The sequence below is a fragment of the Eutrema salsugineum genome, unplaced genomic scaffold, assembly GCF_000478725.1.
Source record: "Eutrema salsugineum unplaced genomic scaffold, Eutsalg1_0 scaffold_13, whole genome shotgun sequence".
Taxonomy (NCBI): Eukaryota; Viridiplantae; Streptophyta; class Magnoliopsida; order Brassicales; family Brassicaceae; genus Eutrema; species Eutrema salsugineum.
Genome location: NW_006256885.1, coordinates 7,526,943 through 7,541,326, shown reverse-complemented (window position 1 = coordinate 7,541,326; position 14,384 = coordinate 7,526,943). Strand labels below are relative to the sequence as shown.

At 35.2% G+C, this 14,384-nt stretch overlaps 4 protein-coding genes across 4 annotated transcripts; 1 reads left to right on the top strand and 3 right to left on the bottom strand.

Annotated features, from left to right (window-relative positions):
* Positions 1 to 108: 108 nt before the first annotated feature.
* On the bottom strand, positions 109 to 2,443 carry LOC18023609 (3-dehydrosphinganine reductase TSC10A). The gene is made up of 4 exons (XM_006407924.2): positions 1,813 to 2,443; positions 1,393 to 1,540; positions 504 to 797; positions 109 to 396 (listed from the first exon to the last, which is right to left on the bottom strand). The coding sequence occupies exons 1-4, from the start codon at positions 2,347 to 2,349 to the stop codon at positions 389 to 391; spliced, it is 987 nt and encodes a 328-aa protein (XP_006407987.1). The 5' UTR covers positions 2,350 to 2,443; the 3' UTR covers positions 109 to 388.
* A 691-nt stretch (positions 2,444 to 3,134) lies between these two features.
* LOC18023608 lies at positions 3,135 to 3,931 on the bottom strand. The gene is made up of 2 exons (XM_006407923.2): positions 3,673 to 3,931; positions 3,135 to 3,592 (listed from the first exon to the last, which is right to left on the bottom strand). Exons 1-2 carry the CDS (start codon positions 3,808 to 3,810, stop codon positions 3,269 to 3,271), a joined length of 462 nt encoding a protein of 153 aa, XP_006407986.1. The 5' UTR covers positions 3,811 to 3,931; the 3' UTR covers positions 3,135 to 3,268.
* A 4,079-nt stretch (positions 3,932 to 8,010) lies between these two features.
* On the bottom strand, positions 8,011 to 10,979 carry LOC18023607 (protein trichome birefringence-like 10). Its single transcript, XM_006407922.2, has 4 exons — positions 10,180 to 10,979; positions 8,974 to 9,363; positions 8,714 to 8,872; positions 8,011 to 8,612 (listed from the first exon to the last, which is right to left on the bottom strand). Exons 1-4 carry the CDS (start codon positions 10,647 to 10,649, stop codon positions 8,222 to 8,224), a joined length of 1,410 nt encoding a protein of 469 aa, XP_006407985.1. The 5' UTR covers positions 10,650 to 10,979; the 3' UTR covers positions 8,011 to 8,221.
* On the top strand, positions 10,725 to 11,121 carry LOC112088953. The gene is given in 3 exon segments (XM_024159521.1): positions 10,725 to 10,742; positions 10,916 to 11,084; positions 11,087 to 11,121. Coding segments are annotated over 3 exon segments (222 nt in total).
* The last annotated feature ends 3,263 nt before the right edge of the window (positions 11,122 to 14,384 follow it).

The window sequence follows — 14,384 nt, the reverse complement described above, 5'->3', positions numbered from 1 at the left end:
TTAAAAGTCTCAGTTTTTACTGATTTCGGCATCTTGGCTGTTGGTTCATCTTCATTCAGTTCTTGACTACTTTCGAAACCATCAAATGTGAAAAATATTCACTTCTTCACCATGTATATAAAAAATATATGTATGTATTCAACTGAGTTCTTTAATTTATAAAAAAAAAAACAGAGCTTGTTCTAAGACCGGCATGAATCTTGACTAGTTACTACAAAACTATCATCAACATCAACAATTTGAATTGGATAACCGGCCAGACGGGGTAGCGGACTGAGAGACCCCCAGTATGAGAAGGTGTACCCAGAAGTGTTTCTACAGCTTCTGCCCAAAAACTTCAAGAAACATTCTTGAGCTTATGATATGTCAAGGAACAAGTTCTCACCTCTTAACTCTCTGAAATTACCAAAGATAAGCAAAGTTAATATAGCACAATCAATAAAGCAGTCAAACCATGAAGAATTACTATTTTGAATAGCTTGATGGTATTTGGAGGTACTTACTATTCATTTTGGTTTTGCTCCACTTTGCTATGGCGTTATACCAATCCCATTGGAAGAAGAGAGCAATTAGTCTTATTGGGCCTGCGGTTATAACTTCAAGAAAAGCAAGCCAAAATGATCTCTGAGGGGACATGCCGGTTGTTGCGAGAGACAGTAAGAATCCTTCAAAGTTGCATGAGACAGTGAACTTTCCTGCTTTGATCCCATCCATAGCTTTTCTGGCTACGTCTTCTGTTTTCATTGAACCAGAGGACGCAGCTATTATGGCAGTGACCTCAGGTCTGCTCTTCTGTTCTGAGAAACCAAAACAAAGATAATCAACCAAACGCTTATTCACCATCTTTCAACTTCATAGTATGAACCAAGGAACTCTGAACATTAGCCAAGAATGTTTTCACTTCATTCTCAAAGAGGAAAAAATAACTCTTTTCAGATGCTATTCAACGACGGATACATCTCCTTCTGCATCCCCTATTCTCTTCTAAACAGTATTACGTGAAGCACAATTACGCAGAAACTTCATTCTAAACGCTATCATAGTTAGTACTCAGTACTTAACACATCACTGTATCAGTTTCTCGCACCCGGCAATAAAGAAGCAATTGAAATACTACATGCTTGCCAAAGAATACAATTATTCAGATCAGATAAGGGCAAAGATTTTATCTCATGATAACAACTAGATCACTAATAGTTTGATGTCTACATATCTCCCAATCTTATAGTACAGCCTTATGTAGTCCGTCTCCAAATCTTTTTATGCATTAAATTGCGTTATCCACTTAGAATACGGATACTCATCAGTGGCAGTACCTAATCCTAGCTTTACTTTCGTAATACTTTATGCATCCACAATGAAACTAAAAAAACTCAAGAGTATTGCTTTTACCTTCCTCAAAACCGGGTGTATCAGTATCGGGAGGAAAAATAAGAGTGACATGAATATCATCAGCAATAACTTCTTGTTGCAGTGATTGTGCCAAACCTTGAAGCCCAAACTTGCTCGCTGAATACGCAGCATAACCGTAAATACCCACCTGGACAAAAAAGAAAAATTACATTATCATGCTATCTGTGAAACCGCATTACTCAAAGATCCACATGATTGCACTACACAAAGCTCATTCCACGATTTGATTAAGTAAATCCAACATTTTAGAGGATAAAAAAAAAGCTGAAATTTGTGAATGTCTTACTCTCTACTTAGTTCTCAGCTTGCAGTTTAACCAGAATCTCCAGAAGAAACCTATAGTTTTCTAGATTCCTTACGAGACTATGAATCAGGAGGTGGGAAATCAGAGAGACGAACCTGACCGGCCTGAGATGAGACGAGAGCTATGGAGGCAGGTCCACGGTCTCTCCTTGCTTTCATGGCGGGCAAAGCGGCCTTAATCACGTTGAAGCTTCCCACGAGATTGACATCAATCGTGAACTTGACATCCTCTGGACTTTGCTTCTCCAGCTCCTTCGCCGTAAACACGCCTTGATTCACAATCAACACATCGATCGGCCCCGATTCGTCTATAGCCTTCGACACGGCGTCGTAATCGCGAACGTCGGCGGAAAACGTGGCGACTTCGACTCCAGTGGCGAGCTTGATGGATTGTTTAGCCTCATCGAGCTTTCCGGCGGATCGGGCGAGGATGGAGACGCGAGCACCCTCGGAAGCGGCGCGTTGGGCGAGGGCAAGACCGATGCCGCTAGATCCGCCGGTGATGAAGACGTGGCGAGATTTGATGGGGATTTTGATTGGACGAGGGCGTACGATTAGGGCTAAGATAGCGAGAAGCGAGAGTGGAATAATGGGAATGAGGAAGAGAAGGAAGAAAGTAGAAATCGCCGCCATGGATCTCGTCGGCGATGTGAAGCTCCGTTCACTCAATAAATGATTTGATTCACTGGAGAAAAAAGTACGAGAAAACCATTGATCCAAAAACCCGGTTAAGGATTTCTATCTGAACCGGCCGTTAGATATAAATAAATTAATATATGCCTATTTGACAAGAGAATTTGATACGTGAGTCGTGACTACGTGTGTTACTACTTTGCCACTTGTAAGAAACAGATTTTTGAGTTAATACTTTCACATATTGATGCTTAGTCTTATTTGGCATTTTAAACTTAATTTCTGAAAATTACAGCTTATTGACAGAAAACATACAGCTCGCTACATATAAATGTCAAAAAACTGTGACTTTTTTTTTCGTAAAAAGTATTACATCAAGAAATGTACATAATAAATCTATGTATCTTTAATAAAAAGACATTAAATATACTAAAATAACAAAATGGAAAAAAAGAGAGAGAGTGATGGGCATGTAGGCATGTGGGTGCGAGTCTGTGACAGTCTTTTCTCTCTTTAGATCTGACTTTTGTCTATTCAAACATTGTTGCCAACATAACTGTAAAATTCTGTAAGTTTGAGGTCCCAAAGAGATTGATTGGTTCTGGACCTGACATGGAAGATTTTCCAATTTCACATGAGACGTGTCCTGATCCCTAGATTAATTCCTCCATTGATCATTGAGGACTAGTTTCTTGGGTTTTAGTTTTCACTTTAACTTAAAACAATCAGAGAAAATAGTATGGTAAGAGTGAGTGAGTTGATCTCTGTAAATCACACCAAGTCCCTTTAGTTTGATGATTCTCCCTTCATTCTTATTTATTGCTGATTTTACAAACATAAAATCTATAAATATCAATAATAAATTATATATAATATGAAAATTAATGACACAAATCCATGTCTTGAATCTTGATTGAGACTAAGTGAAGAGAGATGCTGCATCTCTGTATGTTCTTCTTGGGTTAGTAGAAGCATGAAGGGTGATGCTTTCTTGGTTGTTGTTGTTGATAGTTGTGTAGTTGTTTTTGTCATAAACATGCTGAGGAAACTGTTGCTTGGGGATGAGGGAACCGAATCTCCCTTGCTTCTTATGATGAGGATGATGATTATGTTTCCTTCTTGGCTGGGAACATCTTGGGATGAACACTCCTGTCCCTTTGCTCTCTCTACTTAGGTTGTAATTCTGCTCATGGTACATCATATATGGTGTTGCTGATGTTTGGTAGTTTTCTCTGAACAAACCCTGTTTTTGTTTTCAAAGATCAACATCACAGATATACACTAATCAAGAGAGAGAGAGAAGGGTTGATAATTTGGACAAACCTGGAAAGAGACAGAAGAGGAAAGTGAGATTGGGTTTTGTTCATCTTCATCTGTGATTAAAAGATTGATTTGCTTGCTTATATCTGCAAAGAAGACATCATCATCAAGCTCAAGCTCCATAGCCACTTCCAAGGCCATATTTCTATCTTTCAACTATCTCTCAATTAGCCTTTTGTTGTCGGTAGAAAGAAGTGTTTTTTGAAAGAAAAAAAATTGGTTCAAGTGGAGTTGTGAGGGAGGATGTTCAAAGGGTGGCATAAATAGGCAAGAGATGGTGTTTAAGAGAGAGAGGGAGAGAGAGAGAGAAGTGCATGTGGGAGAGTGGGGCCAAAGCTAAAGATTTAAGAAATATATAATGTAATCTAATCTGGCATAAGTGAGGTCCCACACACAAACGGATCATGAAGGAAGGTTTGTGCAATGATGTTATACCTACTACTTGCAAATCCTAAAGATATTGAATCAAAAGCTCACAACCCGCAACAAGAACAAAACACCCATATCTATCTCAATTTATTTCGTTTTTCATTACAAATGATAAAATCATCACATCTCATCCACAAAACCCATCCCTCTCTCTCTAGTCTCTCCCTAAATCAAAATTCCTTTTCTTGTATGGCTCAAAGTTCATAGTCTAATAATCTCCACTTAGGATGGAACTCCTAACTACCTTATCCCATGACTTTCTTTTATTAGTTAATACTTTCAGATACAAAAATATATTATCCGATTAGTTAATAACATTCAAATACATATATGCTATTTTGCGAAGTATTTATTTGAACTAGTTCAAAAAAATAAAAAAGTAGAAATCAGTTTTGATAAAATTGAATTTTGTATATAATATGATTAGTTATATTTACAATTAGAATTTTTTCATAAAATAACATAACACATCTGCGTAAAAATAGATAAGTTCTTTTTGCAAGCACTAGAAACTTCTATATTTTGTTTTTTGGGACACACGATCTAAGAACCTTGAGATCGCATGGTTGTTCCACTGTATTATTTTCCCTCAAACTTTACCAAAAAAAGTATTTTTTGCAGCCATTTGCATTTACATCCAAAAAAAAAAAAAGCGCATGTCCACGATGGGTGACCTATGCATATACCAAACTATATGGAACCGTGGGGTTTGAATATATATTTTTTAGCTACTTATCGACATTCAACATGTTAGGAGAATAAAGTTGGAACCTTTATTTAGCTTTTGAAGGAGATACGTTGATTGTTCGTTGTTAGCCTCGTGAAGTGTTCAAAACCTCTCTTCAACGAATTTGACTGACCTAATTGAAACATGTCGGTTGTCAAACTGTTAATCTGTATAAGTTTCTCTGTCTATATAACACCGATAATTTAGATGACTCTAAGAAAACATAGTGATATGGTTATAGTATAGAGTAAATCATAATATGAGGCTTTGAACAGTTGGTGAATTGAATCAAGGTAGTTTGGTTATGTAACAAAATTAGTATTGAGGAAATTCACCGGTGAGTCGCATCTGAAGTGGACATTAGGAATATGGATTTTTTTTTGGAGATAGAGAGTAAGAAGAAAACAAAGAAGAATCTATCTCCATGATTTAATTTGGTTGGAGTTTTGTAGATACTCTTAATTTAAAGGAAGTGGGGTCACACACCGGTCAAGTTGGTTACTTCGAACTACGATTCCAAGTCAAGAGTTTATGAGTGATCTCCATAATTTTTTCATATATTACATAATTTTCTTACAATATATATATTAAAAATAGTTTGCTTCTATGGTTGGAACTTTAGAATCTAGACTAGTCTCTTCGATTTACATAAACTATAAAAATTTGGACTCTGAATGGTTATTCCATAGATAGGGGAGTAGACAGAGCATACAGAAACCGTTAGTGTATTTTTGTATTTGTTCTTTTATATGCTATGTTCACTCATTCGTCTGGAGTAACCATTCGTAATCTAAATCATCAAAGTGTAACTATGTTCATAGATAAATGACGTCAGTTAACAAGTGATCACACTACTGAACGACGGGTGTTTGCTTTATACATATCTTGAACGTATAATATTGTATAGTAGAAACTTATCCGAATTGGATATGTGTTTTTCATCATTTACACCCACAGAAATATTAAAAAGGGCAAATAATAGAACACCACAAAGTTTTGTATAGATAAGCTACTCTACCCTACACCAATATATTTCCAACTTGCAGTTAAACTTCCACAGACAAGTTCCGGAAAAAGCAAACCCAAACCTAGATTTAAACCGAAGTAAACCAAATATAAGATTCAATTGAACTCAGCTTATCGTTAAGTATAATACTCCATGATCACAAATGACAAAAGGAAGAATAAGATAAGAGTAAAGTATCTGAGAAGAGAATCACTGAGAGAATTGACAATCACAGATTCACTCACGAGCTTTCTTGCTAAGGCTCATGTCATATCACGATCACCGACTTGGGTTTTTTTTAGCCTCACCGACTTGTCTTTTGTGAGAACCATAATGATTCGATTCCTTTAAAGGGCCTCTTTGTGATTATTATTGTAATATTAAATTATCGGAAAAACAAACATAAAACTTATCCATAAAAAGACTTTGGTGCATTTAATGGAATAATAATGACACAACGAACACTCTTTTTAAAGTAGTCATCGAGTAGGGTAAGGATATGGAACCGGTGGGAGATCGTGCGGTTGAAGTGGTGTGCATGTCTCGTTCGTTTCAATGATAATTAACGGTAAAATTTGTATGGTTTGAAGTATGGTTAAGTTGGTTTAGCTAGTTATAATTTTTTTTTTCTTTAGTAATGTAAAACTTGAAATTATTTGAACTACATAGTTGACTTAACCATTTTTTTTTTCATATAGTTTCAACTCGGATCAAGATATACCAAATTTTCTAAGTACCTGAAACCAAATATTGAAGCTCTTTTGATGTATATATGAACATTAATGAAAATAAAAAGTTTAGACTAGTCTTTAATTTCTATTTTATCACCGCGTTAGTTATTGTAGATTATATTTAAGAGTGCCGATAGTATATCATATTACTTAAAGTATCTAAAACTAAATTAGAAGCATAGACCAAAAAAAATAAGAAACAAGCTCGATCTCATAATAAGGAAGTGTTGTGTCCGACCTCAAAATTGGGAGCATTTATGTCGGATGAATGACTACTAGATCCAACCCTGAGATTTAAAAGAATTTAAGTAAGCTATTTTTTGTGCACAAATGTCGAACATGAGATTTTAAAAATTTGTCATATTTTACTAAACTATATAAACCAATAAAACCATAAAAGATTAGAGAAACTTTACAAAACAAAAACTAGAAAAACCTTTTTTCTACAATGTTACTCATTTCAAATTCCAATTATCCGTTGAGGCGAATATATAAATTTGTAAATGACATTAAAAGTTTACTGATGAATTTGTGTCAAAAATAAAGTGAATTATTATTTATTATACTAGCTTGGTATATATGACATTTCAATTTGTTTTAAACTTATAGGAAAACTTTGAAAAAGAATAATTACTTGAAAAATACAAAGACAATATCAGATGGTTGACAACATGTACTCTACTACATGGGATGTGATTGTTTCCTAACTATTCAGTAATTGATCTACTGATATTTTTGCTGAGTTCACTAACTACTCTAAATTTTCAGGTACAAATTCAATTGCCATAAGGAAGTAGATCTTGAACTACAAATAATCGATAAGGAAGACCTCATCAGATGATACCAGAAGTTTGTAGGGTTTGTATATGGGGATACAATACAAACAGGAAGAAGAATAGTGAAAGGTAATGGATGATGTTTGCTTTGGAAGAGCTCGTATATTTATTATGTTCTTACCTTGCAGGCACGTGAAAATATCTAAGCTGCTCCGGTTTTGAACGAACATGACTTTCAAAAAGAAGTAAAGCTTGTGAGCAAGCGCAAAGCTACTACATAAGGCATTAAGGCCTCCGCTTATTAGTAAACTATTTGCGTTTCTCACTTTTGTTCTCGGCAATGCTTTGTGACTTAAACTTGCAATGCTCTATGATTTAAATATTTTATGTTATGAGATTGAGAAACCATTAATCTGAAAATAAATTTTGGTATTTCTACTACTGTTCCGCTTATTTCCTTTATACATTATATAATATTTTGGAATTAAATCTTGCTAATATATAGTCTAATTTTTTTTAACAGCTAATTTTATTAATTGTCAATTACCCCCAGTGAGAATGTTCTTATATATCCACTATTATCTCTCTTTTTCTTCTCTTTATAATATTTGTTTTCTTATATCCCATTAAAAATAAACGGCCAATCCATTAATTACAAAAGTTAACTCAATCTATATGAAACTTTGAACATCATTTGATATTTTTATCTTTAAAACACTGGTCCAGAGATTAAAATAATCAACTTAATTACATATCCCCAACCAATTAATCTAATCACCCAATCAAAAAATCTCAACCCTCTTTGATCTTTCAGCATCTTCAAAGAAATTGCAGAAGAAACAAGAGCTTGCTTTTGTTTGTTGTTTCCTTGTTCTGTCCAGCGTCACGACATTGTGACGTTGCCTATAATATTTGCTTCTTCGACTCTTCCAGAAGAATAAGAAGCTTCTTGTTTCATAAACAATGCATAGAGGAGCTCGTTCCATGTGTCAGGAACACCGGGAAGGCACCAGTGGCTACAGTCTTGGCGATGCAGCGGTGCAGGACCAAGCGGACCGAGATAGTAGAGCGATGGGTGGCCGTCTTTTCTTTGAGCAGCCATTGACGTTATGTTCAACAGTTTCATTTTAACAGTCTCTGATCTGTTGGAGTAATGTGACAACACATCTTCAAGGATCTTTAACTGTTCCCATGTCTCTGATGAAACCAATGAGGTTCCAATCTCAGGCAATGTCTCCATGTGACATGTTCCTCCTGTTCTCCAATCTCCTCCCCTGTTTTCAACCAACGACACATCCAAATTAAAACTAAATATGCAGAACATTCTACAGATCATAATGATAAACCCATTTGATCAGTTAAAACCGTAACAGACCTGAAGTGCACAGGAGCGAATGTGCGAAAGAAGACTTGAGTTTTGTTTGAATCGACCTCGCTTTGTATCCATTTGACAACTGTATTCATTGCTAGCTTATACGCAACATCTACATTCATCTTCCATTTTACTTTGTTCCCTTTTTGAAAGTAGCATCCCCTGTTAGTAACAGCATTCAAGACTTGGTCATTGGAGCAAAAATCAGAAAACTGACTAACTAATGAGACATCAAACTCTTGGTTTACGAGGGAAAAACTTACGTTCTAATAGTTTTCCCGTAGTTCCACCAATGTCCAGTATTGAACACTAGAACGTCTGCATCTCTCCATTTGCTAGAAGTCCAATCCATAGTCTCCAGTTTCAACGTTGTCTTAACCTTCTCAGGTGATCCAGCCGGTGGTCTGCTCTGAGGAACCAAAAATGGAGATCTGTAGTATTCCACTGTGCAGTTGTACTCCTCAAATTTGAACACCAAGAACCCTTTATGCTTTGTGATGGGACTTCCGTTCACTTCATAAACCAAGCTCTCGTTCTTGACCGCAGAAGATAGTAGACAAAGAAGAGACTCCCACTGGTTTCTTCCTATCGAGTCTCCAACAAACACTAGTCGCTTGTCCCGGAGTTTCTCTAGCATCAGTTTAGCATCAAATCTGATTCATTTTTCCATTATACAAAACATTATCAGAGAATCAGCCAAGTACTGTCTTCAAAGACAAAAAAAAACTGAATTCCTGACCACAAGTTGTTTCAGAATTGACTCTTTTCACACCGAGAAAATGACAGAATTCATGTTATTTGGCCCGCAATCTTTCAAGATCCTCACGGGTTCATATAGTACAAAAGCCTTTCTAAGAAAACAGCACATACACTGATTGGTCAAGGAATAGCTGTTTGATGTAAATGTGAAATGGAAGAAGAAGGGACCATATAAAAGATCAAATCAAGAGAAGAAGAGAACAAAAAGGCACTGGCTTTAATTGCAAAAGATGATGACTGGTTCACGAGATAAAAGAGAGCTGACCCTAGATTGTGCTTATCTTAAGCCGTAACTTGCGGACACAACTGGAGAAGAGACCATAGAAAACGACATCAAAGCTGAAAGCAGCAAAAAACAACTCAAGGAAGCTCTTAACTTCTCTTCTTCATAGAGAAAAGGATTTCATAAAATCTCAATCCAAAAACCCTTTTCGTTTTAGCCTAAAATACTGTACCAAAATTTTCTAGAGAACAAAATCTGATTTTTTTTTTATAATCTCAAGCCAATCTGTGTAGAACAGGTGAGAAACTTAAGAACCTCTGATTTCGCTAATACTCAATAACCTCAATTCAAAATCTAAATTTTCGAGAACAAACAACAATTACAACAAGAGAAGCGATTTGATTCGTAGTCACGGATTAGCAATCAAGGAGAACCAAGTGGCAGAAACTGTGAAAGATCAGAGAAAAAGATCGAATTTTGTCTTTACCTGGGCAAATTACAGTGTCTAGGTTGCCATCGCCACTGGGTATAGAACAAATCAGACCTTCCATACTCACTACACCTAAAACCTTCATCGAGAAATCTACAATCTTTGGATTGATACAATGGATAAGACTCGTCCCAAACCCAATCTCCATCGTACACATCACAATCATTTCCACCCTCTTCCAGAAACCCAACTCTCTTGGAACTACTACTACTACTGTTGCTGTTGTTGTTGTTGTTGTCAAGCTTGAGCCAGACGAATCTCTCTGATTTGTCAGAAAGTCCATAGCTTTTAGCCACGCTTCTGTAATCAAAGTAGAAAAAGCTCCAGACCAAACACACCCCAACCAAGAAAAAACCCAACACTCCTAGAGAAGGCTCGAACACGAGCCTCGACCTCTTGAATCTCTTCAAGGCTTCACAGATTGGCTTCGCTCCTTCATTTTCTTCAACTTGTGAGTTCTTAGACATCTAGAGAGGTTTGTCTAAACTCGAATAAAGTTGAGAATTCAAGAAATTAGGAAAGAGAGGAAGAATAGGGACATGATGGCGAATGAAACAGAGGCATGTTGAGGATTGTTAATGGAGAAGAGAAGTGGCTGCTTTGCTTGGTTGGTCAGTTTCGTCTTCCTTTTAGAAAAAAATTATGAAGAATGATGCGAAAAACATGTGTCAGGGAAACGAGGAAACGCTCATGGATGGATGTTTTGTTGCGCTTTTTGATGGAAAATTTCTGATCAAAAGTTGAGATTTTTTTTCAGAAAAGAGAAGAGGAAGAGACCAAAAGAGGGGTTTACTACAATAACAATGGCGATTCGGTTCGAATTCAAGCAAGAGGAGATAAAAAGAAAACTCTCAACCTTCTCTTGTTGTCTTTTTGTGTTCACATTCAGATGGAGAGAGAAAGATGAGTGACTATTGGTTGAGAATCGTGGGTTTTTGAAATATGGGTCCATTTAATTCCTCTTTGTTTATTTTAGGAAGAAAACATATCGAAAACAATAATTCTTCAATTTACCTAGATTAATTATTTTTATCTTTTAATCAATGAAAAATCTGTGCTTATTTGGTAACTTCAGATTTTCCAAAACTTAAAAGTGAATACTTATGACTAATTAAGAAGTCAATAGCAAATATTATCCAGAAGCAGTAACAAATTAACTACAATTTGTATTAAATTGCCAGCACAAATATTTTCATACAATCTACAAGTAGTAATAACTAATAACAGGTTCAGCCTAAAGAAAAATGCAAAGAATTCATAGAAAGAAAAAAAATTATGTGACAAGGAAAACTACAAACTTTTACTTACTCAAGCAACCAGCCGTTTAATTGTTTTGTTAGGATAAAACGGCTTTAATTGATGTATTTTTTTTTCCTCTCCAGCAAATGAAAACAAAGTTACGTCTTTGGGTACACGCCCATAAGGCGCGTGTGAATACCTCACGTCGTTGAGAGCGTGCAGGAAAAGCGTGGAAAAATGAAACGGCGTAAAAGCGCGTGGGATAAAACAGTATGATTGGTCATAATGGTGGGGCCATCGGCCGTGTGCGCTTTTACTAGTGGGGTTTAAGGGTGTTAATGTATTTTGTTGGGAATCCTTTAGTTATTACAACAGATTTAGTGGGGTTAATGTAATCTTTCACAATTGTAATTTGCGTTTAATCCTTTTTGGGAATAATTTTCTCTGAAGTAACAATCGATTCCTTGCTTTAACAGATAGATTGTTCTATAATGGGACAAATATACGATAGCCCATAGGATCCAAGTATTAGTAACAAAAGATGAGTAACTTGTAGTTGTGAAAGTAGATAATATAATTTGGTACCAGATAAATGCTAGACAAAAATTGGAAAATAGCTGTATTTGTTATGGGATTTGAAACCTGATGAATGGTAGAGAATTTTTGATGAAATCATAGTTTATGTTAAAAGTGATTAATTATCCAGCATTGGTTGTCATTATTTGATCCGAACCTGGTTTAGTTTACAGATGACAACCCAACCAAAAAAAAAAAAAAACTGAAACCACTTGATCAAATCAAGATTCGTTTTCATATATTTATTCAGTTTGATTTAGATTTTTTTATGACATTGTAAATCATTATTTCATTGGTTTGATTTGTCCAATTAAACATCCAACTAGTTTTAATTTGCTTTTTACTAATCAAAAGATAACTATGTTGAAGGGTGGCGGGTTAATTTTTATCAAACTTAACAGACTGGAACATACAGTACACAAATTATTTAGTCGAACATATAAGTATTTGATAAGCTAAGAAAATGGCACTGTGTATGCTAATGCTCCTATAATCCAAAGGTTAATGACCACAAAGATATTGAAAAAAATTATGCAAGTAACCCTACTGGCTACTGCTTTGACATTTGACAACCAACGGTCTCATACTTTTTTGCCAAACAAGTTTTCTTTTAAGACAAACGTGAACAAAATTATGAAAAGAGATTTGTCGCCTTTGACCCTTTTTCTAATAATATAGATAAGCATTTGCAAGGTCAATTAATGTAGCAAATGAAAGTAGTTGGAAGAAGGAGAGAGATGTTCCCAAAAAAAAAAAAAGGAAGGAGAGAGATGTTTCGGTTTATAAACTTTGATTTTAATAAAGGGATAAATCGTTAATCAACAAACCAAACTGAACAAAACATAAACCTTATTCACCCCTTCTAATCCGTTTCGGTTATTTTTTTCCTTGTTACATAGTTTGATATACCCAAACTAAAACTATCAGAATACTAGCACTTTTGATATACCCAAACTAAAACTATCAGAATACTAGCACACGCTAATTTTTGCTATACCAACCCTAAAATGACTGAAATTATTACTATATTAGGAGCATTAATAAGCATCAAATTCTTCTACTCTATTTAGTCCTATCCTTATCATCTTCGTCACCTTTGGTTATTTGGTGTCACTAAATAATGACATTATTTTATTATACAGTAGCTCCAAAATGCATTAGAATAGGCTAGCATTTCTTTAGATCGGATCAAAATTATACAAGATACCCGAAAAGCCACAACCTGATTTGGTAACACAGTTAAACCGGAACCAAATAAAATTTTCTATTTGAATCTGAATTTTTGCTATTTCGAAAAATATAACATAAACGATCAAACGGAACATAACAAGTTAAGAACTACACATTTCTGTCAAACTTTAATTAACTCAATGTATATTATGTTTTCTTTTTATACATATATTTTTTCTTAAAAAAAAAAAAAAATCTAAACCAACACCGAGAACCAAATACTGGATTTGATAATTCATAAATGATTGATTCTCCAAATGGATAATAATGATATTAATTTTATAGAGATACACTATTAAATTGAAGAAGCTAGAAACTCCGCACTGTCCATGCCATTTGTCTTAAGGTTTTGTAACACATCACATGTCATTTTTATTGGGGACAATGAACCTCAGTAGCAGAGAGAATAAAAAGAGAAGAGATTGCGTACTGGTCAAGCTCAAAAATCCATTTGATATTGATGTTAAGAGATGCAAAAGCATTTTTTTAATCCAAAAAAAAAAATCAAGAGATGCAAAAAGCATCGTTAATTCTCTTCTTAAGCAATGATTTGTATAGTTTTTTTCTACTTTCTCGACTTTTTGTATTGATTTTCCCAAACTCTGAATGTAGTGACATAGTACGTAGATGACAGATCTCATCGCTCAACTCCACCTTAGTGCTTTGATCGATAGAGGCGGTTGCAATCAACGTTTGCGTTTGGTATAAGGTTTTCTGTTTCCATGAGTTTAGGATTTTTTTGTAACAAAGAGGGCTTAGTATGCAATTGTCACTTTAAAAAAAAGGAACAAATAACACATGAAAGACCTTCCGTTTCTTCCAGCGGGCAGGTCTGCTCCTCCTGGCTCCTGAGATGCGTCTCGCAATGGTGGTTGATGACTTGCATAATTATTAATTTATTTGTAAACAATGACTGCCATAATATATACGATCGATTGTTTTAAACGTTTACTTTTACTAGAGTTATTCTAGCCTAGGTGTTAGTCTCACAGAATCCAATAATTTCCTCTTCTGATCGAACATTTTCTTCAAATTACCATCTAAATTTGAATATATTTAGTTGGAAATTAGCTATAGTCTACCTAAAAACACATGGTTTAAAGTTCTAATATCAGACTCAGACATATCATGAATTAATGAGATTTTACTCTTGGTCT